Here is a 25,002-nt window from a genome sequence, read left to right as displayed (position 1 = left end):
TGTAAAGTTCACGCCATTAAAGCTAAAAGCTTGTATACATCATTCCTGTTAATTTATATTAGAAAAAAATAAAATTGGTTGTAATTTTTTTTTAATAGAAGCTATGTTTCACAAGAGCCATCCGATCACCAAAATATTTGGTTTATGTATCGTCAACATTTAAAGGAACGTAAACGTGTTTTTCATATTTTGCCATGGCTTTGTCGACGAGTTATGAGTTTTAATATCAATTTGATATCTTCCGCCTTTCTTTTATAGATGCAAAACGGACAACAAATCAGGAATATTCCGGTAATTGTATATAAACATAATAAATCTATTGTAGCATCAATCAAGGGCAATATACAAAGTACCTATAATCATGTATTAATTCTTCGATACCATTAATTATTTATTAATTTACTTTTAACTAAATTCAAGATACTGCAAATATTCTTTGATTTGTAATTTGTGTCTTTTGTATTTATGTTAGTTGTATTGTGTGCTGACGAATGCAGCAATTTCAAAATGATTTTTACAGTTTGTTCATATCTTCTGCTCAACACCTATTTTTAACGTCAGGGCTGAGTTAAACGCTCACAAACATGTTTAACCTTACAACACTTTGTATATGCATGCCCGACGTCAGGAGCCTGTAATGCAATGGTTGGTGTTGATTGCTCTTTTTTATATCTGTTTTTCTTTATTGTTTTGTCATTTATCATGTTGTTTGTTTTCTCGTTTAAGTTCGTTTATCTTTTGTCCAGTCAGACAATTAAAAGTTTTTTCTATGGTGTATGGTTAGCTCATTGTTTGTAGGTATTACGGTCAACTGTGGTTGCCTACATCCATGCACTTCGACATTTGCCGCATTAACAATCATATCACAACTCCTATACTTTTATATTGTCATTAAGTATTCGTAATCTAGTAAACACATATTCATTCCATGCTAAATGTAGAAACGTTTAGACTTTTTTTGTCATAACAAACCCATGACAAAATGCCTTACCTGTACTGTAAAGTCTATCATGTTTTTTGTGATTAATGTAAATACAATCCTTGATATAAGTATAAATATCGGACAGTGATTATTTCTTAATCATTTGTTAATCATACAGCTTTCCATGTATGGCCTTGTGGGTGTAACTAAAAGTTGACAAAGAATATGTCCAATAACACTATAATTCTAAGAATTGTAATGCACCTTAAAAGTTTTCATTCAATGTCATTCAAATCTATTATTATCACACATTTTGTACTAATATCTACGTTTTTGCATGGCTAATAATAGCCAGAAGTCAAGGTTGGTTATTTTATATCGATATTAGCCCTCAAAATCCATATCAGCCTCAAAATTTGACTTCCGGTATAAACCTGTCAATCAACAACTATTTTTAAAAAAGATGTCATATGATGCAACTAGCCGATTAGGAGAGATTTTTCCGAGTATCAAATGACATTTCAAGTAAATTCATACAAGAAATGAAAAATGAGAACACAATGAATAAAACCAATGAAGTCTGTAAAATGTAATGAATCTGCTGTAGGAGAAAAAAATGTAAAAATCACCAGTGGAAATGGTTATTTGTCAGCCATTTCTGGACATCTCAAAATTTCCCGTAAAATTTTGACGTCATAATAGAAAACATATGACGCCAAAATGGAAAAATGATTGTTGTATGCCATCGAAATTTCAAGCGGAACAGATTTCCAAATAGCGATACGTGTAATCTTCCTCAGCATTAATTTTAAATGTAATACTTAATATCTATAACTCTGAGAAATAATATCTTTATTGTTAATTATTTGTTAAACTTTTCACAAAACTTTGTTTACTCACTGTGATACGAATTTTGTTAACTCACTGTGATACATTTTTTATTTTTTTTTTCAAATGTTTTTGGAATTTTTGATGAAAATATAAAAAAAAAAATTGATATATGCCTTCTTTTTTCTCCAGCTTGAAAATATGTGATAAATAGATTATTAAATGTCATTTTCCATATTGGCCGTGGTATCAGCCCACGACCCATATCAAGTCCTCGGACTAAAGCCCTCTGGCTTGATTTGGGAGACTAGGGCTGATACCAAGGCCAATATGGAAAATGCCATGTAATAATCTATAATACACCGGATTTAAAATAAAAAGAATTTTAATAAAAACAAACACTCCAAATACCTGTAACATAACAGTCTATTTTTATTATCGAATCCGTTGTTGAATGTCTTGCATCGGTTTTAATGACCTGAATTACAACATCAGTAGTTGGAATTGTTAAATTGATGTTCTTTTGTTTTTACCCTTGGAATTTATTAGGCGTTATTTATAAACCTATGAATATTCCTTATCAACGCTCCTGATTTATTGATTGTAGGTACATACTTGATCAATTGATTCTAGGTACTGACGTTATTAATTATTGTTATTACGTGTTTTAGTGTTCTTTTATTCGTCTTTGTAAATTAGTAGTCCTTATTGATTATTCAATTTTTGGAAATATTATTCTGGCGCGGCTCGGTAAAAATGCATCCCGCCAATGTTTTGCGGTGCTGAGGTAATTTTGTTTGTATTCTTGTCTTTCATTTTTGCTTAATATGTGCTTAGTCTTCATGTATACGCCATTTGTTTTGACATATTATGTCTGTTAGTTTTACTAACACATTATCGTCAATATGATCGAAATATATGCGACTGACATACATGTGACGGGTTTAGCTAGCAAGGTTTTATCCACTGTAAGAAAATCCATGTACCAAGTCAGGAATTTACCGTATTTCATTTGTATGATGTGTTAGAGCTATTGATTTTGCGGAATGTTGAGAAAATTTCGGATTTGAATTTTCTTTATTTGTTCCATTGTACAAACGGAACAAAGCTTCACGTCTGTCTTTGAGTAAAAGTCGTCATAAAATATTGCCTTCGAAATCAAATGTAAGACAATGTTGATAAAGAACAATCAACTTTTTCCAAATAACTGATTTATAACAAGTTTTGCTAAAATTGAGTCATTAACGAAATTGTAACACTACTTTAGTAATAAACACATACAATATAGAAGGGAAATGGGTGATGTGTCAAAGAGACAACAACACGACTAAGGAGTAAACAAACCAGGCGAAGCCAACCAATGGGTCTTCAAAACAGCGGGACAATCAGGACCCGTAGGCGGACTTTAGCTCGCTCCTAAATATAAATGTGTACTAGTACAATAAAATGGATGTCATACTAAACTCTTAAACATATAAATGTACTAAATTAAAAAAAAACGTTCAAGACTAACATATAAGACGATTTATATCTAGAAACTTCATCGTTTCTGTGTGTCAAAATCACTGTATAGCAAACATGTGTCTTTCACAATTTGATTAAGGACTTTCGGTCTTATATAACTAGACACTGTTGTTATATGTAGACTTCCACCATATTTGAAGAAATCATTTTTGTGACAGCTTATGTTATTTTAGAGACCACGACCCATAATGATATGCTACGTGGAACTAAGATTCTCTAATCGTTACGGTGTATGTATTGCAAATATTCTGACGATATTATAAAACAAAGTTCCCCGAATGTATGGGACACATTTTTAATACTGTCCAGTGTTACGGATTGTAGTATTAACAAATTCATTATGTTTTTGTTGTATAAAACACATCATTATGTAATATTTTACACTCAACTGTGTGTAATCAAATATGTTTTATGGTGGTCATAGTTGAAATAAACTGTATACGGAAAACAACATATTTATTTATACCTCTGTTAAATGCAATAAGCGACTATAATATTGGAAAATTAAGTTTGGCTATTCTGCGATGCATCCGACACACTTTGATCAAGAGATGCTTACATGTACCTCACCACCTGTTCATGTGATTCAGCCAGAACTGTTATTAACACTTAGCTTATAGTGTTTTTCCTTGCGGCAACATTTACCAAGGATTCTGTGAACTCTATTAGTGAAATAACTTAACAACATATTTATTTTTAAATGTGCTTGTGTATTACTTTGGATCATATAGGTACCTTGTCCAGTCTGTGATTTCTTCTGTCTGTCCGTTCCTAATAAAGTGTTCATTAAAGATAGACTGTGAAACGTTTAACAGTATTCATCATCTAGTGAACTAGTGTGATAACTATTCTTAATTAGGGTTTGGCCAAGATTTTGAAGTACCTGACTATATACCAACATTCAGAAACGGTCAAAGCCCTCTTCAGTATCTGAATAATTTCAAAGTAGCTGTTTCTTCCTAAATTTTGCTGACATGTATTGTAAGTGCATAAACTGTCTATGAGTTAAATTTGCATTTGAATAAATTAAAATGTTAGGCACATCACAAAGCTAACTTGTATTTAATCATACAAATGAATATATGCACGTCTGTACCATTTTGACCAACAAATAAAGCAATGTTAAAAACTTACTGAAGAATTGTTCATGAATGAGTGGGCCAATTGCAAAAGTGGTCCATTAGTATCCAAAACTATCCATTTACTCAGTGGAACCTGGAAAGGTGTGTTCCACAAATATCCCATAGAGATAAAGACATGTATTGAAAATATTTAATATCAATTATCAGTGTATAAATGGTGTTTTGCGCGATATTAGATCTTGATACTTCTCAAAACATTAGGAATCTCCTTGAAATACACACTTGAATTTTGAAAACTTTATATCAAATGCATCATGAAAGGAGCGAATGATTTCTAGGAACTAGAATGTTTTCCGTGTACTTAAACCTGGTATTGTTCCTGTGTCTATAATTACAGTGTTATCTATTGATAATTTAAATAACAATAGTTTGTACTCGCGCGTTGACGTGTCAATTTAAATGTGTTAAAATATCGGCAAACAGGTCTGACGGAAAAAAATCCAGTTAATAGCAATACTTTAAGGGACAAGGTACGATAAGCACCAGAGAACGGCCCCCAATTTTCGTTCAAATTAAAAGTGGCATGCCATAGATTATAATAATTTATTTTTAAAGACCTATATTTTTGTAAACATCAATAGATTTGTCAACTTCAGCTGATATTACTCATGCTTTGATGCTGTAAACACCCCAGGATTCACTGAATGGGCAGAAAAATGGCAGTTTCTAAACCTGTTTCTGCATTTTTAACTATGAGCGTACCTACGGCTCACGATCATATGTATACTTGACATTCCTTGAATATAAACGTTGATGCAATTCAAATATTTTAGTGGGACGTAGGTACGCTCATAGTTAAAAATTAACAAAAGGTGAAAAAATTGTCGTAGTTTTTATTAATTCATCGAAATATTTAAACGAACTGCGGACCGGAGATGAATTCCGGTATTTACCTGATCCCACGACAGACTTTTATTCGTGCTATAATGGCTAGTTTCTGTACGACGTTAATTTTACATCTACGAGAAAGGAACACAGGATATTCCTGTATTTATTATTGTATGAATTTAAAGTGATATTTTAGCAGACCGTCGAGTTTCGACACACAATCAAAAGGAACTGACAAACTTCAGGGAAAGTGTGGGAATGTAAATGAAATTAATTAAAGTTATTTAATAACTAGTTCATACTCAAACAGTTCCTTTTTTATTAAATTTCAATATTCAGAACACTGTGACACATACGTTAATCGTGGGTTGGCATGTCGAAGCATAGATATGTCTTTTGTAGCATTAAATTTCAAAGATTTGTTAAGCATGTAATCTCCGTGGAATGGTATATTCTAAACAAATACATATTTTAAATATAAATTCTATATTCAACAGATTAGTGTCAACATTAAATTTGAGTACAACTTTACCCTTCAGAAATACGTATTTTGTTTAATAAATGACGAAATGGTCGCCCTGTTCAGAATAAAAGTGCTTTCTTTCACGTCCGCATTTCTATCAAGTATGGCATGCCAAGTTAACATTTTAGACAATCATTACGGATGGCGAAAATAAATCACAGAATTGTGAATAATAACATACATTGTAATTCATACGACATAAGGAGACACCATGGGACAATTTTTAGTATTTAATTGTGTAAGTGTAACAGTAATAAAAATCAAACAAAACTATCCAACACTATTGTGTATCTTGTGTAATTTTTTGGTCATGGTGTTGTTTGTATTTATTGGACTTATGATTTGTAATTGTCCCCCGACTTCCCGTCGCTTTTTTGCAACGACAATGCGTGCCACTTCGTATTTCTTGCCGCTGAAAATTGTTCTCTGCATTTCTTTCCGTCATAAATATGCATGAAGTATTTGCCACTGGATGGTCAGAAAACAACATGTAATCAATCGTATCTCCTCTTAAATTGCAGTACTATAATGACTTTAAAAATATTTAAATAACTAAAAGATTCGTTTAATTTTTTAATCAGATATTAACACGTCAAAGAAAAGAAAAACGAATACTGAATATGAAAGGAAAAAACGCATCATAGTCAAAGATATCATGCTTGTAATTCAGTACGCCAGACGTTGTTTCGTTTACAAAAGGTCAATTAAAAAAGTCATAAGACCATAAAAGGCTCAAGATTTGAAACGTTTTACCAAATACAGCTTAGGTTATCTATTCCTGAATAGAAAATCCGTAGTTTTTCAAACAATTCAATGTTTTGTAAACTGTTATTTTATAAATTTGACCATATCAATGATAATTCATGTTAACACAGAAGTGCTGACTACTGGACATCGTGTAACTGCATGGGTTGTTTGCGTCACTATTTTTAATGTGCTAGCTAATAAGGTTACAGTCCGTAGGAAGACATATCACCCTAACTGGACATTAGATAAATTTTAGAGGAATTTGTTTTCGCGATTTTCATTTATCTGCCAAAATAACCGAAAATAAACACCCCGCGAAAAATAACCCGCTATACGGTATTCTGACTCCGACCCTACTAGTCTTTGATCTTACCACTTTATGCCAGGTGATACGGAAAATCAGCAAATACCAATTTTAAAGTCTTTGGTTTGACCCGGCCGGTGTCAGAACCCACAATATACGGCACTCGAGGTGAAGACGCTTCCACAATACAACCGAGGCGGTGTTTGTCTTACACGTTTTACGCTGGATGGGAAAATGACAACCAAGCGAAACTGTGCACATAAATGTGCTTTTTGAAAGATGAATATTTAATATTGGCAAATTAACTACAATATACAAAGGTGATTACAAATGTTTTGTATTTCAAACTTGGAAAAAATTACTATACATATCATCACTTTTATTCTTACTCTAAGCAGTATGTTTATGCGCATTTAATTAGTGGACTTATTTTAGAATCAAATACTTCTTTTTGTTATTGGGGTGTTAAAAAGCAATGACCGAAGCACATTTTGGATCAAACGCGGAGGTTACAAAAGAGGCATTCAAAGCTTTATTACATTTTAATGCTACAACCATGAAATTATGAGTTTTAATATTGTCTTTATTTGTTTTCCTATGTATGCTTGTGACTTTGTCAAGGAAAGTACGTGCTGTCATAAATGTTGCATTTTTTTTTTGAAATAACATCTGATTTTGGAATGCCTCTCAATTGTTGTCATCAAATCAAAAGTATGGCTTCTTATGAGACACACATGTAATGTAATTATTGATAATAAAAAGTTGAGATAACCAAATGTCATTCTATTATAACTTTTAAAATTGTGCGATTTGATAAAACATTAATTGTGCAGTCAGTTTTGACAAGATTTTGTATAGTTTGAATTCATTTATTCTATTTATTTGATTGTACATTGACTTAAATTAGTGGTGCTTATAGTAAGAATCCTTCTTATTAGTATAAATCCTCGCTTAAACATACGCACCTACCCAAAGAATTGACTTCTCCAATAATATACTCTTATTAGTAACTTGCATGTCCAAGTATAATTGTTCATTTTGATAAAAAAAAAAAAATATAATAACACAAAAACAAAATGAACAAATACAAAATGCAAAATGAACACAAACACAAACTATGAATTTTATATGGTATTTCATAAACCATTCGACAACGATAGGAAAGATAAACCATTTTTCCTCATCGCCAGTATCCACATCATAATTACAGATTAAAAAAATCATTCCACATTTCATTTCACCGTGAAAGAAACAGCATTTTATTCAGTACTCAGTTATCACTTTTCTTTATCATGTTTCCCTGGCTTACAAGAAGAAATTAATGGATACATTATGTTAAACGTGAGTATTCTTCTTCTCGTTCTTCTTCTTCTGCATTTTATTCTTATACACACTTGTCCGAGCCGACAATTATTTAACTTTTTGACATTGACTTATGATATTTGGCATAAAGTGTAAAGCCATGAGATATCAGGTTAATATCAGTATGACCTTTATCGTTGATCTCAAGGTCAAAATAATTAATGTTTCGTTCTTGACCTTTGACTTTCAAAGTAAAAAAAATCGAGTTTGCTATGTCCAACCCTAAAACCATGTATATTCTTACAGGCTATGTCAATTTCTTTTTACTGCACTGAAGGAATAATTCATTGAGGTCAAATCCTCGTTATATAATGAATCGTTAATTATCTCCAAAATGGTTAATATCCCCACCCATTGCCTTGATAAGACATTTCTAATTCACCATAGGTTTTGTACCCAGGGGACACATTCACATCCCCACCCCTATATCATATTAATTCTTAATTGCCTTGTATAGACATCTTATTCCAGACGAGATCTGTGTGTGGTACAAGCCACGTCTCTTTCATTTCATTAACTGTTCAATATCTTTAAAAACTGTCCAGAACCACCCCTAATTAGTAATATTCTTGTTTACATGAAAAGACCTTCACATTGCAACATAGGTTTTGTAGTTGTGTTTAATTTAAAAAAAATATTGCTGTTGCTAAGCAACATGTGGATTTCCATGCTTGATATGGAATTCGTCAAAAAAAGTAGAAAAAGGATACTCTAAATGTTTGTATTATAGTGTTACACCATATGAGAAAGTAAATTCTTCCAAAATTACTAAATTTATACTACAGATAACATTAAGAACCCATTATTGAACGGTTGCTATGTACTTGTTATGTAGCTCAGTTATTGATAAGCATTTAGAGAACTACAATTAAACTAACTTTTCATTTCTTACTAGAAGTTGTTACTCAACAAACAAACATTTAATTTAATTTGTTCAATAAAATGACTAATTGATTTGTAGTTGTCTTTAATTCAAAAAACAATTTTGCCGTTGCTAAGCAAAATTTGTGTTGCTATGCTCAATACTGAATTTGTTAACGATAAAGATGTATGTGATAGTATATTGGAATGAAACACTATATGGAAAAGAAAAAATTTCAAACTTCTGCTAAATGCATACTTCAGAGGGGGGAAACACTAATTTGTTAACCGTTGCTAGGCAACATTTCTGTTACTAGGATGTTTTTAAACATTAGTTAACGAAATCAAAGGGACTTTTCATTTGTGACTTCAAGTTCTTCTTGGACAAACAATATTATTTGGAATTATTTAAATTTGTACTGATAAAGCAATTAATATTGGATAATCTTGATACTTAATAAAAACCGTTGCTAGGCAACCTTCCTTTCACCGGAACACAATAAAATCATTTATTTTTTCAAGTTTCTATACTAAGACCATCAATGATATTAATACAAACTTATTTGGTGAGGGGACCAAAAACGCCCCTTATCGTACCTTGTCCTTTGTAAAATCAATATATCATTGTATATATTTTTAGTGTCAAAAATATGTTATGACCCGCTGAGTTTCAAATATTTGAATATTTCATAATAATAACTTTTTATAACTTATCATATCAATGATAGTACTAGTATAATACATTAGAGTATGAATACCATTATATATGGTATCAGACTTTCAATTTGATACAATGTCTACATAAGTAAAAAAAGTGGATTATCCTTACCTGAAGAAACATATATACTATCTAGAATTGATATTGCAAGCAATAGCGGATGATGTTACCCCGGACTGGACAATGAAACAGTAGCACCAATAAGTCTAAAGTGGTGGCGGCAAATGCGGCAATGTTTAGTTAAAGTCATTTTATACATCAATATCTTTGTCAAACCTCAATGGAATTTTTTGAAAGTTGGACAAATTATAATAAAGGAAGATATGGTCTCATCGCTTTTGTGAAATCTCTTCAAAGAGATAAAATGACACTGAAATTAGCAACTGAGTAGCTCATTTTACTAAAAAAGACATAACTATGACAATTGTTGTTGGCGGTATGTAACAAAAATAACATCTCATGGTCTTGGGTTATGTTGTACTTTAAGGACGAAAATTGTTCAAAGAAACATGATATATTTCACATATTGATTTGAACTACGGAATGAGAAATTTTGGTTGGTGGTCCAGTTTTTGTTCGGTATTTCATGTACATTTATTTATCTATAGAAATGTTTGTCATTCAGATCGATAACGAAAACAACATGAACATACGCGAAAGATATATTATACAGATACAATCATTGCATCGGTGTAGGACAATATTTCATTATGAATGATATCTATAATCAAAATACTTGTTTCAACACGGAAACAGATATTTATCTCAACATGGTATTTACAAGAACAAATAATCTAAATTCAAACCAAACAATGGGTCAGTTCTCATTGAAAAACAACATATATAATGATAATAATGACAGCCCCATGGACAAGTACAAACTCTGAGACAAGATAATATATATAATGACTGTCAACAGATACAAGTATCCGTAAATACTACCTTTTTGTAATAAGCCCAAGTGCTTAACAGGTTACATAATTTCTGTAATATAAAAAAAAAAGATGTAAGTAATTGTAAATCTGTGCCATATGAATTGGTTGTTGTACGCACTTCAATAATAATCGAAGAAGAACCTGTAAATCTGAATCTTTTAATTTTGTAAACAGTGGTGAATCCAATTTGTCATCATCTAAAGACTGCGCTGTTTACCTCAGAGAAAAAAAAACCCAAATGTAATTAAAATTAAAACAGTTACCCAGAAATTAAATAAATAGCTTCTGTTTCGAATGATCTAACAAGATGTTAGTAATTGTAAATATGTGCCAAATGAATTGGTTATTGAACGCACTTCAAATATAATCGAAAAAAGAACCTATAATTCTGAATCTTTTAAATGTTTAAAATGAGTTGAATCCAATTTTTCATCAGCTAGGGACTGCTTGTTTGAAAAAATATAAATAAAAAAAGAAACAGAAAGAAACAACAGTTACCCAGAAGTTAAACAGATAGCTTCTGTTTCGAATGATCCTACAATTTCTAACAAATCATCGTATGCTACCAGAGTTGGCAGCTCATTCAGTCATGAGACTTCCTAAATAGTCATCAAAAGTACCAGGCTTTGATTTAATACACCCGACGCACGTTTTGTCTGCATAAGACTCATCAGTGACGCTCAGATCAAAATAGTTAGAAAGCCAAACAAGTGCAAAGGTGAAGAGCATTAATGACCCAAAATTCCAAAAAGTTGTGCCAAATACGGCTAAGGTTATCTATGCCTGGGATAAGAAAATCTTTATTATTACGAATAATTCATACTTTTGCAAACAGTGAATTTATAAAAATGACCAAATAATTGATATTCATGTCAACACCTGATTACTGGGCTGGTGATACCCTCGGGGACGAAACGTCCACCAGCAGTGGCATCGACCCAGTGGTGTAAATAGTTATCAAAGGTACCAGGCTTATAGTTTAACTCGCATGACTCGCCAATTGATGATGATACTTTTACAATGTTGACTGTGGAAATTAATCTTCGGATGAAATATTAATTATAAGAAAACAAAAATCTTCTAAAATGGATATTCAGTCTTCACAATCTGCATTACAGAGCTGACAGTCAACTCTTAAAAAGAAAATCAAGTTACTATTGTAAAAGTTTCCGAAAAACCGACAGTTGGGGTACCGTTAGTGAAACCATCTTGCCCAGGAACAAAGAAGAGGAATCGCCGCCTAGTTAGCCATCCACACAGCCTCCAAGTAAGCCATTCAAATATCCACCTCCACATTGTGTTTAAAACTCAAGTGGACACAATAAGTTGCATATAGTTCAACCAACTTTGTGCAAACCTTTAAACATTTATTAGTAGGAAAGGTCATTGTGTTATGTCTAGATGTGATATTGGTCATACTAGAATAACACACGAATATGTTTTAAAATATTAAATTCAACCATTATGTATACGATTGGAAGTATACCATGACATATATTTTAGTTTAATGTATTGACTTTTCTGAAATCCCCCCCCCCCAAAAAAAATAAAATAAAAAAAAAACCTTTTACCACATGTGTAATGTAAATAATATGTACAAAGATAAATATTTCTGTTGGAACAGTTGATTCTTTTTTTATTTTAAATTGAAAATATTCCAAAATATATTTGTTTTGTTTAAATTTAAAATTATTTTAAGTTTTGATCATGTTATGTTATTTATGATTTTTTTTAAATGTAAATAGGTTTGTTCACTTTTAACTAAACTTTAAACTTTAAACTTTGTGTCAGATTTAAAAACAAAACGTTTTAATATCAAAGTGGACTTATATCTCGCCTTGATATAACATTTTTGTGCTGATGAGGTGTAGTACAATTACTAACCAATCTATCAACAATTATCACAACTCATACTATATAGTTGTCTATCAAAGATATCTACATGACAACATGTGGAAAAAAAATCATACTGGAAACAGGATGCATGATTAATACTTAAACTATAAACAAACAACCAAATGTCCGGCATTGACAAACACTGAAATACCGGGACAAGCAAAAACTAGTAAGCATGTAAATAAATGTCTTCGTTAAACATTCGTATGACTGCTGAAACTTTCCGCTAACCTTGTATTTGGTGTAAAATCAGATGAAAAGGATTTGATTTATCAGATTGGCACGATGCACAAGCAACAACATACAAAAGACACAATGCTTTGATCTTAATAATTTGCAGTTACTGTCATGATTGATAGTTTGCTTCATGTCAATTGCCAAATATTACATGCATGTTCATGACGAGAACAAATGACGATACATAACATTTTGAGGTCTATCCGATATGTAAACCGTGAATTTTCCTCCCACTGAAAACGAGGGCATATGAGACATGTTTGATAAGAACAGAGATTTTGCATGGAAACAGAAATCGAAGAGTTGTTACAAGGGTTCTTAACGAGTTTTTAGACTAAATTATTAAGCATTACAAATCCAACACATTCAATATACAGAAACAGAAAATCATCACCTTGTGTAGTTTAAAAATAAAATTACCATCAGAATGAAGAAACAGAAAAGTGTATATGTGTTCAGCAATACATATCTAGGTATGTTTACATTTATTGAGAACATAATTATTAATTTATCAATAACAGTTATTTTACTACATCGGTAAAAAGAATATATAGTTTTTCATGGACCTGCCTTCTTCAATAGCATGACAACAAAAAATACCGTGTGTTAAAGTGTTTTTTTGTTGTTGGTTCGATTGGGATAGAGGTAAGTATTGTGTATGCGTCTAGATACATATAGTTCGAGCTGAATATATTTACTTGTCAGAAATTTATACTATTCATTACGTATGGTACTTTCATTTCTGCATACAACTCAACGCGATTCTTTATAATAATAATTAAATTTAATGTTTATATCTCCATAAGTTTAAATTGAACACATCAATCTCATTTCAGGATAAGATAAATTAACTCGTAACAATAGCAATCCCAACTGAACATTACCAGGTAAAATACAAGAACATTTTAATTCCAAGAAATCATTCGGTCCTTTCATGATGACATTGATTTAAGTTATTGTTCAAAATTGTGTTTTTTTTATCTATAGAATCATTTGGCATAAATGGTTGCAATGATAAAATAATGCATACACATATAGAGGTTAATAAATGACGCTTCAGAGAAACATTCTTACTTGGTAGTTGATATAAAAGGTTTGCATCACAGTGCACTACACATATCATTACCAGTATGGGACTTGTATGCAGCTTCCTGCAATTGGTTTATACAACTACGACAAATGCTACAGTAAGTCTTTTACATTTCTTTATGTATTGGGCAAAGTGAAAAAAGTACATTCATTTTAATGGTATGATTTAATACAAAGTTAATAGATTATTTAGATGTTAAACGTTTAATTTTTGAAAGTCAAAATAAAATAAAAAATAAGCAGATGTGGTTTAAATGCCAACGAGATCACTTTCAACAATAGACCAAATGAAATAAATATAGATAACTATAGGTCATCGTACGGTCTTCAACTATTTACACGACCCGTACAGAATATTCAGCTATAAAAGTCTCCGAAATGACAAAATTGATGTAAAATATTTAATAAAAAACTCATGGCCTGATTTATGTACAAAAAAGTTTAAAAGAAATAATATACAGCAATAAAATCAGTAGTCATTGTAAAACTGTTGACTGGCTAATGATACCATCAGTAACGAAATGTCCTACATTAATGGTATCAACTAGGCTTACAACGAGGTACATAAGACGTGTGTTTCGTCTACATGCATAATATATAAGCTTAAAAGGCACTTTATATGTATGTAGCAGCAAAACTTTGAAAGAAAGAAAAATACTCAGGTATGATTGTGAAGAACAGTGTAACATTAAGTACTAAGAAAGACCTCTACTTACTTGATTTCGTTGAGAACAATAAAAAGGGTGCGTCTATTAAAATATATAGCATTCTGAATTATCAGTTTCTGACAATGGGTAGGCGTTATATGACATTGCTTAATAGGAAACATGTGAAATGTCACGATGGGAACTTCTACTTTAGTTAGTGCTGTATTATGCAAAATTAATACCATGAATAGGGTTGTTTATTATTATTTGATCAAAAATTAAAAAACCTGTAGAATAGAATATGAAAAAAAAGACATTCACACTGACAACACCATGGCAAAAAAAAGAACAAAAACAAAAACAAAAACCGACAAATAGACAACTGCAGTACACAAGCCACAACAAAGTGTAAGTTTCGAATAAAATCAGTTGAAAAGTAAAACAATAATGAAGTGAAATAGTTTGAAGTCCTCACAAATTGTAGTTACTTATTTCCATAAAATTTACTCAAAATTTCAAAATTTTATAAAATATATTGTAAATCGTAATGCAGAACTACAAACTTTCTGTACACATTTATATAAACTTATCAACATTTAACGCGTATACCTGACTGGACATCATCTGATTAACTATAGACACGATCCATGGAACTATAGATGGACATATGTTACCCCCGTTATGACTGTAAATATAAACATATATATATAAACATAAACCCATGTATTATCATGGATTTGTGTAGGGTTTTTTTGTATTTCTTTTTGTTTGATTTTTTTATCATATTTTCATTCTCAATCGAAGCTAGTATCCCGTTAAAGTTTCAAATAGTTCTCATTTCATAATAGTAACCTTAACTAATCAATCATCATAAATTAATCATAAATGATATTAAGGACACTACATAAGGCCTGTATACTGTGCTCGTAATACCATCATAGATATAATACCCACCCGTTGTGACAACACCTTTGTTGTTATAAAACTCTTGAACGATATCAGACTTTCAATTTGGTACGACTTTCTACATAAGAAGAATATCCTTATCTGTCAGAAATAAGAACTTTTAATAACCTGTTAGTCTTAAATAAATGTAGTCATTTGTGCATGTAAATTTAAGCGTTTCGTATTTTACAGGTTATTTAAACAGTTTGAAATAATATTTAAATATTTAAACGTTAAATTTACTGCAGCAGTCTATTCTGTCGAATTACCGCACGAACTAGTTACACTCTAAAATCTGTTTAATATTTGTTGAAGGTATTTCAGATTTTACAAATTAAAGTCTTGCTATTACCTGTTTTTCATTTTAGTTAGACGTCCTTGTCGTTATTTAAAACATATATGATTTAACATGTGAGTTCAAACTATCGTCTTTCATATTTATGATATGTTTATATCAATTTAAATTCGCAGTACCTGCCATTGTTTTTTAATTCCTAGAAATCATTTACTCCTCTCATGATAAGTTTGATATAATCAAGTGTTCACTTTATTTTTAAACAATTTGTATGCATGATTAAGTATAATGACCTACTTTCGCATATCCCAGCGAATAAATTATGTTTTTTAGAATCATTTATATGTTGACCGTTGACATTAACAGTTTACAGTAGTGTGTTAAATACACGTGTTAACCTCCATGGGATACTTCTTGAACACAGTTTTCCTTGACCTATTGAATGTATGGATAATTTTTGACTGTAAAGGGGCAATGCTACAATGTGTTCATACACTCAAGGACAAGGCTACAGTAAGTGTTAGACATTTCTTTATTTGGATGTCAGAATGAAACAGAAAATCATATATTCATTATGAAGTAAATATATTATGCAGGTGCGAAACTTTTTAATTTTCAATAGCAGATTTAACTTATCAATTTAACTTCAATATACGTGCAAACATATAGACGTGTGAACTGCAGAAAATAAAACAAGTTTGAAAATGTCCGTTTGGAAAGAAGATTTCTTTTTTTAATTTTTTGATCTCAGTACATATTTGTTACATTTAGGTGTTTACATAAACACGCATGGTTAGAGTTGAATACAAGGTTTTTTTTTATGTTGGAATACTACCATTGCTTTTGTTATACAATTTTTTTGAACTATGCTTAATACGCCAAAACTGATTTACAGGGAAACGAACTGACCTTTTTGAATTTATTCGGTTATGGTACTTTTTGTCATCTTATGTCGTTAACAAATCAAGACTATTCATATGATTTGAATGGCAAAAAATCTAAAGATTGTATGTTCTACCAAATAGTAAGGGTAGCATGCTCCTCAGATCAACATAAGCTTTTGAATATATGCATATTGTTTAACATTTCACAGCGGTTTTATACTTTTACCTTAGTTTAAACCTATTTATTTACTTTTTACCTTAATTATTCCTCCCTTATTTTTATTAACTATGCATTTGCATTGTATCACAGATCATATTTATTCGTTCATTGTGTGTTTATTCGTGTAACAACGTATTTTGAATGAGTTAAGCCTTCTAATTGATATTTTATAGTGTGTCTTTCTATGTTGTGATGTTATACTATTGTTTCAGAAAAGGGACAAGATTTGGTACTATTAAAACGTTTAATCCCGCTGCAATTGTTTGCACCTGTCCTAAGTCAGGAATCTGATGTTCAGTTATTGTCGTCTGTTTATGTGGTTCATAAGTGTTTCTCGTTTCTCGTTTTGTATATAGATTAGACCGTTGGTTTTCCCGTTTGAATGGTTTTACACTAGTAGGCCCTTTATAGCTTGTTGTTCGGTGTGAGCCAAGGCTCCGTGTTGAAGGCCGTACTTTGACCTATAATGGTTAACTTTTATAAATTGTTACTTGGAAGGAGAGTTGTCTCATATATCTATGTGTTCTAATTATGGGTGAAATGCAAGAGAAAGTATATCAAATATCCACTATTCATTCATTATTATACACATTTCTTTGTCAAAATGTTATTTGAACCAAAGAAACGTGTACAGGTCTAACATACGATTCTGGTATGAGTACACAGTTATCGTCCCTAGTGTGAACAGTGTGTTGCTTGCCAATTTTTTTTTTTAAATCCCTTACAAATGTATTTCTTTATGTTTTATGCTTCAAATAGCAAGTAGAGGGATGAAATTACACTGTAAAAAAATTGGGTCATGAATTTTAAAGTAAAGTAGTGATTTGGACCAGCTGAAAAAGATTAAAAATTAGCACTTCGGAATCTGTCATGTCAATAGATTTCAAGACCCCCTGAACATAGATTTGTCCATATTTTGAGTTAAAGCCAATGACGTTTTCTATAATTTTGATATAATCTGTCCCAAAAGTAGAAAAACACACTGTAAAAATATTATTAAGAAAGCGCAGGTTGGATTTTTTTATTTTCATTTATTGGCTAAAGGAAATGCACTACGAAATAACTGTGTACTCGGACCTAAGAGGCGAAATCAGTAAATTTAGAATCTGTACTTTGGCAACTTTTCTGAATGATTTAATGGTGTCAATTTGTCAAATAGCATGAAACTAAAGGATTTAAACTTTTATATGATTGAATTTCTGCAAAACTGTCCAATTTTGGCATTATATGGTCAAAATAAGCATTTCATAGCTTTTTCAATTTTGAAGCATAAGTGGCATTCTGACTTTCTATCTGACAGGTTTTCATGTGTCAATATTTGTGTTTATATGCTTCAATCCAGTTGTATTACTCATTTGTGAACTCCGAATCTACAGAAAAGAAGATTATCTCCGACAATATGTACAAAATGTGTTGTATAAATGACCCTCGTCTAACGCCCTGTTTGGATCAAGTTAAATGTGAGGAGCTTGGTACATAAAAGTTGAAGTCCATAATAAAGACCTCACTAAATTTGTAAAAAAAGCACTTTACAATGTCTTTTGTACCTGTTTCATTTCACATGATATCTTTCTTTTCTTCTGTAGGATAGCAAGTGGTTCAAGTATAAGCCTGTTGAGACTAAAATTGCATGCAAGTTTTTCACTAAAAAGTGAAAAATCTTTGTATCAGACCATACTGTCTGCAAAAACAGTTGAATGCAAGAGTCTTTTTGTGCTCAGATTTATTGTATCAAGTCAACAGAGTGTAGAAATGATATAAAAGACACAAATTTTTATTTCCTATAGCTTCAATATCCATTTTTAAATGTAAATATGTGCTACGGCCTAAACTGACCTTAAATTATTTTCAGTCTCACTTGCCCTAAGACCCTTTTAAACTAATATGATATGTTATTTGTATATTTTTTTCCCATGTAAAGTACATTAAATACATATGTAAGGATTATTTATAAACAAAAAGCTTCACAAATTTAAAATTGCTGGAAAATATTACATCTTCATGTAAGACCCCCCTCCACTGGAAAACCTCCATTTTTAAACACAGGCTCATATACATTTGACTTTCGAATAATCATAAATCAAATGAGTACGCTATTGCTTTTAATACATGATATATTATATATTAAGGCATTTAAAAAGTATTTTTTTGCAATATTTTAATTTTAAAAGCCCTAAATCATGCTTGTAAATGTTGATAGTTGAAATTTTTCAATTTTGACGTCAAAATTTAACATGCAAAGTTGAATATAGAATTTATCATATGGTCATTAATATATATCCTATTGCCATGAACCTTTGTAAGCAGAAGTATAAATTATTGAACTTTTGTCATACCAAGTTTTATTAAGATTGGTCAACTTTTTCTATCCTATTAGGTCCGAGTAAACAGTTATTGTCCTTTGATTTTCGTTGTCCCTAGTGTGGACAGTATGTTGCTAGCCAATATTTTTATACCCCTTCTTAATGTATTTCTTCATGTTTTATGCCTCAAATAGCTAGTAGGGGGATAAAATTACATTGTAAAAAAATTTTGGGTCATGAATTTTAGAGTAAAGTAGTGATTTGGGCCAGCTGAAAAAGGTTAAAAATTAGCACTTCGGAATCTGTCAAAAGATTTCAAGACCCCCTTAACATAGAATTGTCTTTATTTTGAGTTAGAGCCGATGAAGTTTTCTATAATTTTGATATAATTTGTCCCAAAAGTAGTACAACTCACTGTTAAATATTATTGAGAGAGCGGGGATTTTTTTTTAATTTTTCATTTATTGTCTAAAAGAAATGCACTACGAAATAACTGTGTACTCGAACCTTCTGAAATGAAAACGTTAATGTTATCTTTACACATTAAAACAAGCCCTACAACATAGTCCTACGCATGTTAATTATCGATATAATATAGGAAATATTGATTGGATTTAAACCAGTTATTTGCAAAATTGTTGATATAAATTCCGCTGGACATGGAGAGTATAATTGCAAACAGCACGGAAAATTGTAATCTTTCTCAGCACTATGTATTCTAACGGTTCTTTGAAAGCACTTAGCAATATGTTCTTGTTTGGGATTTTATCGGCCATGATGTAATGATTCATTTATACAAATAACGACGATACATAGATGAAATTTGATTCGTTGTTCTTTTGATTACTTTACCATAATGATTTTTTTTTTAAATTAGGTTTGACAATCCTATGTCTCCTGAACTTCCGTGTTTCGTTTATGTTTAGCTACTGTGTATATTAATTTGATCAATTGAACATCGCTTTGTAATTGTGATTCAAAAACCTATACAAATATCATTAATTGTTGATCGAGTATTAATGTAGGGGTATTTACGGCTCTCCATATACAACCAAATTAAGGATGTTTGCTTCTCGGTTTTAATTACTACAATTACTATAAACATTGACAGTGTTTTCTTTTCAGAAACTATCAAAAATAAAATGGATTTTATAAGATTTTCAAATATTGCTGTTTAAACTATATGAAAAAAATCTATGAACAGAAAAGTAGAGGAAAACATTTCAATGTCAATACATGTATACATTTGTATTAATATGTCTTTTGATTGAATTTAGCCATTTCAATTGATATTTTATAGTCTGTCTTTTTATGGTGTGATGTTACACTATTGTTTCAGTTAAGGGTGAAGTTTGGTACCTATTAACACGTTTAAACTCGCTGCATTTGTTTGCATCTGTCCTAAGTCAGGAACCTAATGTTCAGTGGTTGGCGTTTGTTGATGTGATTCATGAGTGTTTCACGTTTCTCGTTTTTTATATAGTATAGATCGTTGGTTTTCCCGTTTGAATGGTTTTACACTAGTCATTTTTGGGGCCCTTTATAGCTTGCTGTTCGGTGTAAGCCAAGGCTCCGCGTTGAGGACCATACTTTGACCTATAATTGTTTACTTATACAAATTGTGACATGGATGGGAAGTTGTCTCATTGGCACTCATACCACATATTCTTATATCTTAGTAAAACAAGAGGATTCCGAAAATCTGGCAAAATTAAAAAAAAACTACAGGCGCGAATATCCTTCAGACCAATATCATGTTTTCTTAGAGAAATAAAATATCATGCATTATGTAAAGGTCTTAACAATAATGATCTACACGGATGGCACTTCGTTTTTTTTCTCTCTTGTTATAATTTGGAAATCTTCTAAAACATTATTTGATCGGTAAATTACATAAAAAATATCAATAGCTGATTGATCAAGATGATAAATTGAGCAGGAGGTTCTAGTTACAATACGCCTATATCTCTATTTTAAGAAAGTGTTAATATTGCATTTTTTAATAATAATTGCAGGTGTTATCATGTGTTGGGGTATTGTCTGTGATTACGTACACAAGTTATTTTATAACAAGAAAACAAGAGGACACGTTGGCTGAATTGAAAACAAAACAAGATAACGCGTTGGCTGATTTGAAAACAAAACAAGAGGAAACGTTGGCTGAATTGAAACGAAAACAAGAAGAACTGTTGACAGAAGCAAGAAGAGAGCAAGGGGAAATATTGGGTGAGTTGAAAAAAGAGTTGGCAGAGTTGAAAAAAGAAAAAGAAGCTGAATTGAAAAGGAAACAAAAAGCTGCAATAGAAAGGGAACAACAAGATGACATGAAAAGAAAACAAGAGGAAAAGTTGGCTGAATTGCAAAGAAAACAAGAGGAAACATTGGCCAAATTGAAACAAAAACAAGAGGAAACGTCGGCTGAGATGCTAGAAAACGAGGGGAAAAAGCTTCAAAAATGGATAGAAAAAGAGAAGATAACATTGGTGGAATTAATAAGAAAACAAGAGGAAACATTGGGAGAATCAAGGAAAAAGCAAGAGGAAACGTTGGCTGAATTGAAAAGAGAACAAGAAGCTGAATTGAAAAGGACACAAGAAGCTAAATTGAAAATGAAACAAGAAGATGAATGGAAAAGAAAACAAGAGGAAACATTGGCTGAATTGCAAAGAAAACAAAAGGCAACATTGGCTGAAATTCAAAGAAAACAACATGAAATATTGACTGAATTAAAAAAAGAACAAGAAGCTGCATGTAAAAGAAAACAACACGATGAATTGAAAGGAAGACAAGACGATGAATTGTACAGAAAACATGAGGAAAGATTGACTGAATTGCGACGAAAACAAGAGGAAACATTAACTGAACTGAAAAGAAAACAAGAGAAAACGCTAGATGAGTTAAAAGAAACCGAAGGGAAAAAGATACCTACATGGATAGAGAAAGAGAAAAACACTTTGACTGACTTTAAAAGAAAACTAGAGGAAATGTTAGGTGAGTTTAAAAGAGAAAAAGAAAATGAATTAAAAAGGAAACATGAAGAAACCGTCTTTGAATTAAAAAGAGAACATGATGCTGAATCGAAACTCGACAAAGAAGATGCGTTAAAAAGAATACAAGAGGAAATGTTAGCTGAATTACAAAGAAAACACGGACAAACATTGTCTATGGTTGCTGATATGAAAACAAAACAAGAGGAAATATTGACGGAATTGAAAAAAACCCAAGAGGAAACGTTGGCTAAACTGACAAAAGAAGAGAAGGACGAATTAACTCTATTCATTGTAAATGAGAAAAACAACTTAACTGAATTGATGAAAGAGCACACAAAGTTAATTGATAGTATAGAAGAAAAGAAGCAAACAATGCAAAAATGTTTGTTTGATGCAGCTCAAACTTTTAATTCATAAATTTTCAGTCATATAAGCACTACTAGTTTTTGTTACCTACGCTACATTGTACGTTTATTTTCATTTAATACAATCAAAGGAAAACACATATAATTTACTTGAATTTGACTTTTTTTCAAGATTGCTTGTAAAAAGCGTATTGAGAAATAGATTTATTCTTATTGATGGCAATAGGGACCTCATTTTACAGTAATGTAGAAGATTTATTCTTATTTATGAGCTCAACATTAAACTTTATGCAAGGTTGAGAAACTGCTTTCCTATGAAAAAATCCTTTGGAATTTCTGATTTTCGAAAAAAAAGAAATGCACAAAGCAAATCGATGATTTTGAAAATTGATGGCATATAGGGAAATTTTTGCCTATACAAAAAAATTCAGATTGTTGAGAATTTGAAATCCGTTTTGTTCTATCGTCAATGAACGTGTCAAACATTTTAATGTTTGTAGGCATAAGGGCATACAACTAAGAATACAGATATACATATCGGAGTTGAGTGTGACGTCTATTTTCGCTGAACTAGTTAACATATTTTAAAGGGCCAGCTGAAGACTGCCTCCGGTCGCGGGATTTTATCGCATTGTTGAAGACCCATTGTGGCCTTCCGCTGTTTTCTACTCTTTGGTTGGATGGTTGTCCTTTCATTACATTTCAAATTTCCTATCTCAATTTTAATTGGTCAACTTTTTGTATAAGTCATACTGAGGTCGTTGCTTTTTGTCTTCCAAATATTGTCTAAAAAAATCTATTACAAAACGACAATCGATATGAATTCAAATGCAGCAACATGTCGAAGTTATTATTCATTTTAATAATGACGTCATTATCTATCTTAATAAAGAAACGAGGTCCTTTTTTTTCAAGTAACGTTTTTATCTCATTAACGTATTATTAACTATATAAAACTGGAATTGATAGACACGTCAGTGTGGTGTTATTCTGTTTTTTTTTTTGTTTTTTTTTTTATAGAAAACTCTTTTTTTTATCCAGTGAGTTTACTTTGAAAATCGTTTTCAAGAAAAGTGCTGGAAGACTTATTGGTCTAAGTCAAGGATGTTGGTGATCTCATCAGATCCATCTATTCTCTTTGGGATGATAACTTTAATATTTGTTTCTACTTAACTAATTGTCTTGGTAAAATTGCTCAATTTTAATGGGCAAAACGTATCGTTATTCGTTGGACACCGTCATTAAAAGGCTGTAACCTCTGAGGAAATGTTTTCAGTCATAATAAATCTTGGTAGATTTTGTATAGCTGATTTATGTTATTTTTTTTAATCTTGGTGCTTGAAACTTTTCTGCAATCCAACAAAACTATTGATTACAACTATTCCGACTCTATTTTGCCAGTCATCCGTAGAGAAAGTGAGCTCAATTTCAAGTTTACAATCGAATCACTCTAATTTACAGGTTTTGTTTTACTATGAAATAGTAGGCAAACGCCTAAAATTGGAAAATAAAACAAACACAATAATTCTTCACTTATAAAAAAGTGCTATAGATCTAATAAGAGATTAATTATAGACATCTTGGCAATTTTGTAGATCGTGTATTGTTAATACTAATTTATGAAAGTCTTGTTACTGTAAAAGGTTTCTGTCAATCATGTTTTTGAAGTTAACTGACAAAAATGTTAAAACTGTCATGCAATAACTCATACAAGTTTGGGCAAATGAAGAATACTGCAAATTAACGTCAAAACAAAATAATTCAACAGTCTTTTAATCTGGGCTGTACAATTGTGTCGAATGTGTGCTACATCTGAAACTGAAAGAACCATACAAACAATGAAAAATGTCAGTATGTTAACGAAAAGTGCTTTGGATGCAAAGTTTTAAGGGAGACCAGACTCTATGGTCAATCAATTATCAGTTGTTTGGTAGCTGATAACATTTTGAACTAAGTTTTTGTGTATTATTGTAATGAAGAATACATATTGATGTGATGGTAAAAGCACGTGTCCACGTTAAGAAAGATAATGTTCTTGTCAAATGTCGTAGTTCAATATTATTAAAAGAGTATATTAAGTAAATAAGACAGCACTCAAACGAAGCAAACACAAATATTATATGATTTATATGCACAAACCACGTGTTGTTTCTGCAATATTCTTAGTCAACGGAATTAAAGTAAAAAGTTCTACCAAGTAACTCATTTTACATGACAAAATGATGACCCTAGACACAGAAATCTATATTATCTTTATCATTATTATGCTCGATCTTTTCAATCAGCTTTATACAAACAAAATAAGGAAAAAAAAATAAAGGAATCGCATTGATTTAAAAAAGATCGAGACCAGTTTGGTCTACAGTGTATATACTTGGCGTCTCCTTATGTACATGCATAATCTGGAGTGCAGTGTTTGACGATGCGCAAGCTAACG

At 31.2% G+C, this 25,002-nt stretch overlaps 2 protein-coding genes and 1 long non-coding RNA gene across 5 annotated transcripts in view; all 3 read left to right on the top strand.

Annotated features, from left to right (window-relative positions):
* The window catches only part of LOC127705694 (uncharacterized), an 81,625-nt gene that overhangs the window by 27,976 nt on the left and 28,647 nt on the right, over positions 1–25,002 (top strand). The window lies entirely within an intron of this gene.
* Positions 1–25,002, top strand: part of LOC127705735 (uncharacterized) — a 57,332-nt gene that overhangs the window by 14,029 nt on the left and 18,301 nt on the right. The window lies entirely within an intron of this gene.
* Positions 13,848–23,868, top strand: LOC127705689 (uncharacterized). Of its 2 annotated transcripts, none has more exons than XM_052210044.1 (2): positions 13,848–14,014; positions 21,226–23,868. In XM_052210044.1, the coding sequence occupies exons 1-2, from the start codon at positions 13,958–13,960 to the stop codon at positions 22,615–22,617; spliced, it is 1,449 nt and encodes a 482-aa protein (XP_052066004.1). In that variant the 5' UTR covers positions 13,848–13,957; the 3' UTR covers positions 22,618–23,868. The 2 variants fall into 2 exon arrangements, with proteins under 2 accessions (XP_052066004.1, XP_052066003.1); XM_052210043.1 differs by lacking the exon at positions 13,848–14,014 and adding an exon at positions 16,093–16,316.

The sequence above is a fragment of the Mytilus californianus genome, unplaced genomic scaffold (genome assembly GCF_021869535.1).
Source record: "Mytilus californianus isolate M0D057914Y unplaced genomic scaffold, xbMytCali1.0.p SCAF_6, whole genome shotgun sequence".
NCBI classification, from domain to species: domain Eukaryota; kingdom Metazoa; phylum Mollusca; class Bivalvia; order Mytilida; family Mytilidae; genus Mytilus; species Mytilus californianus.
The sequence above is the reverse complement of the archived record's forward strand: the minus strand, read 5'-3'. Positions and strand labels throughout refer to the sequence as shown.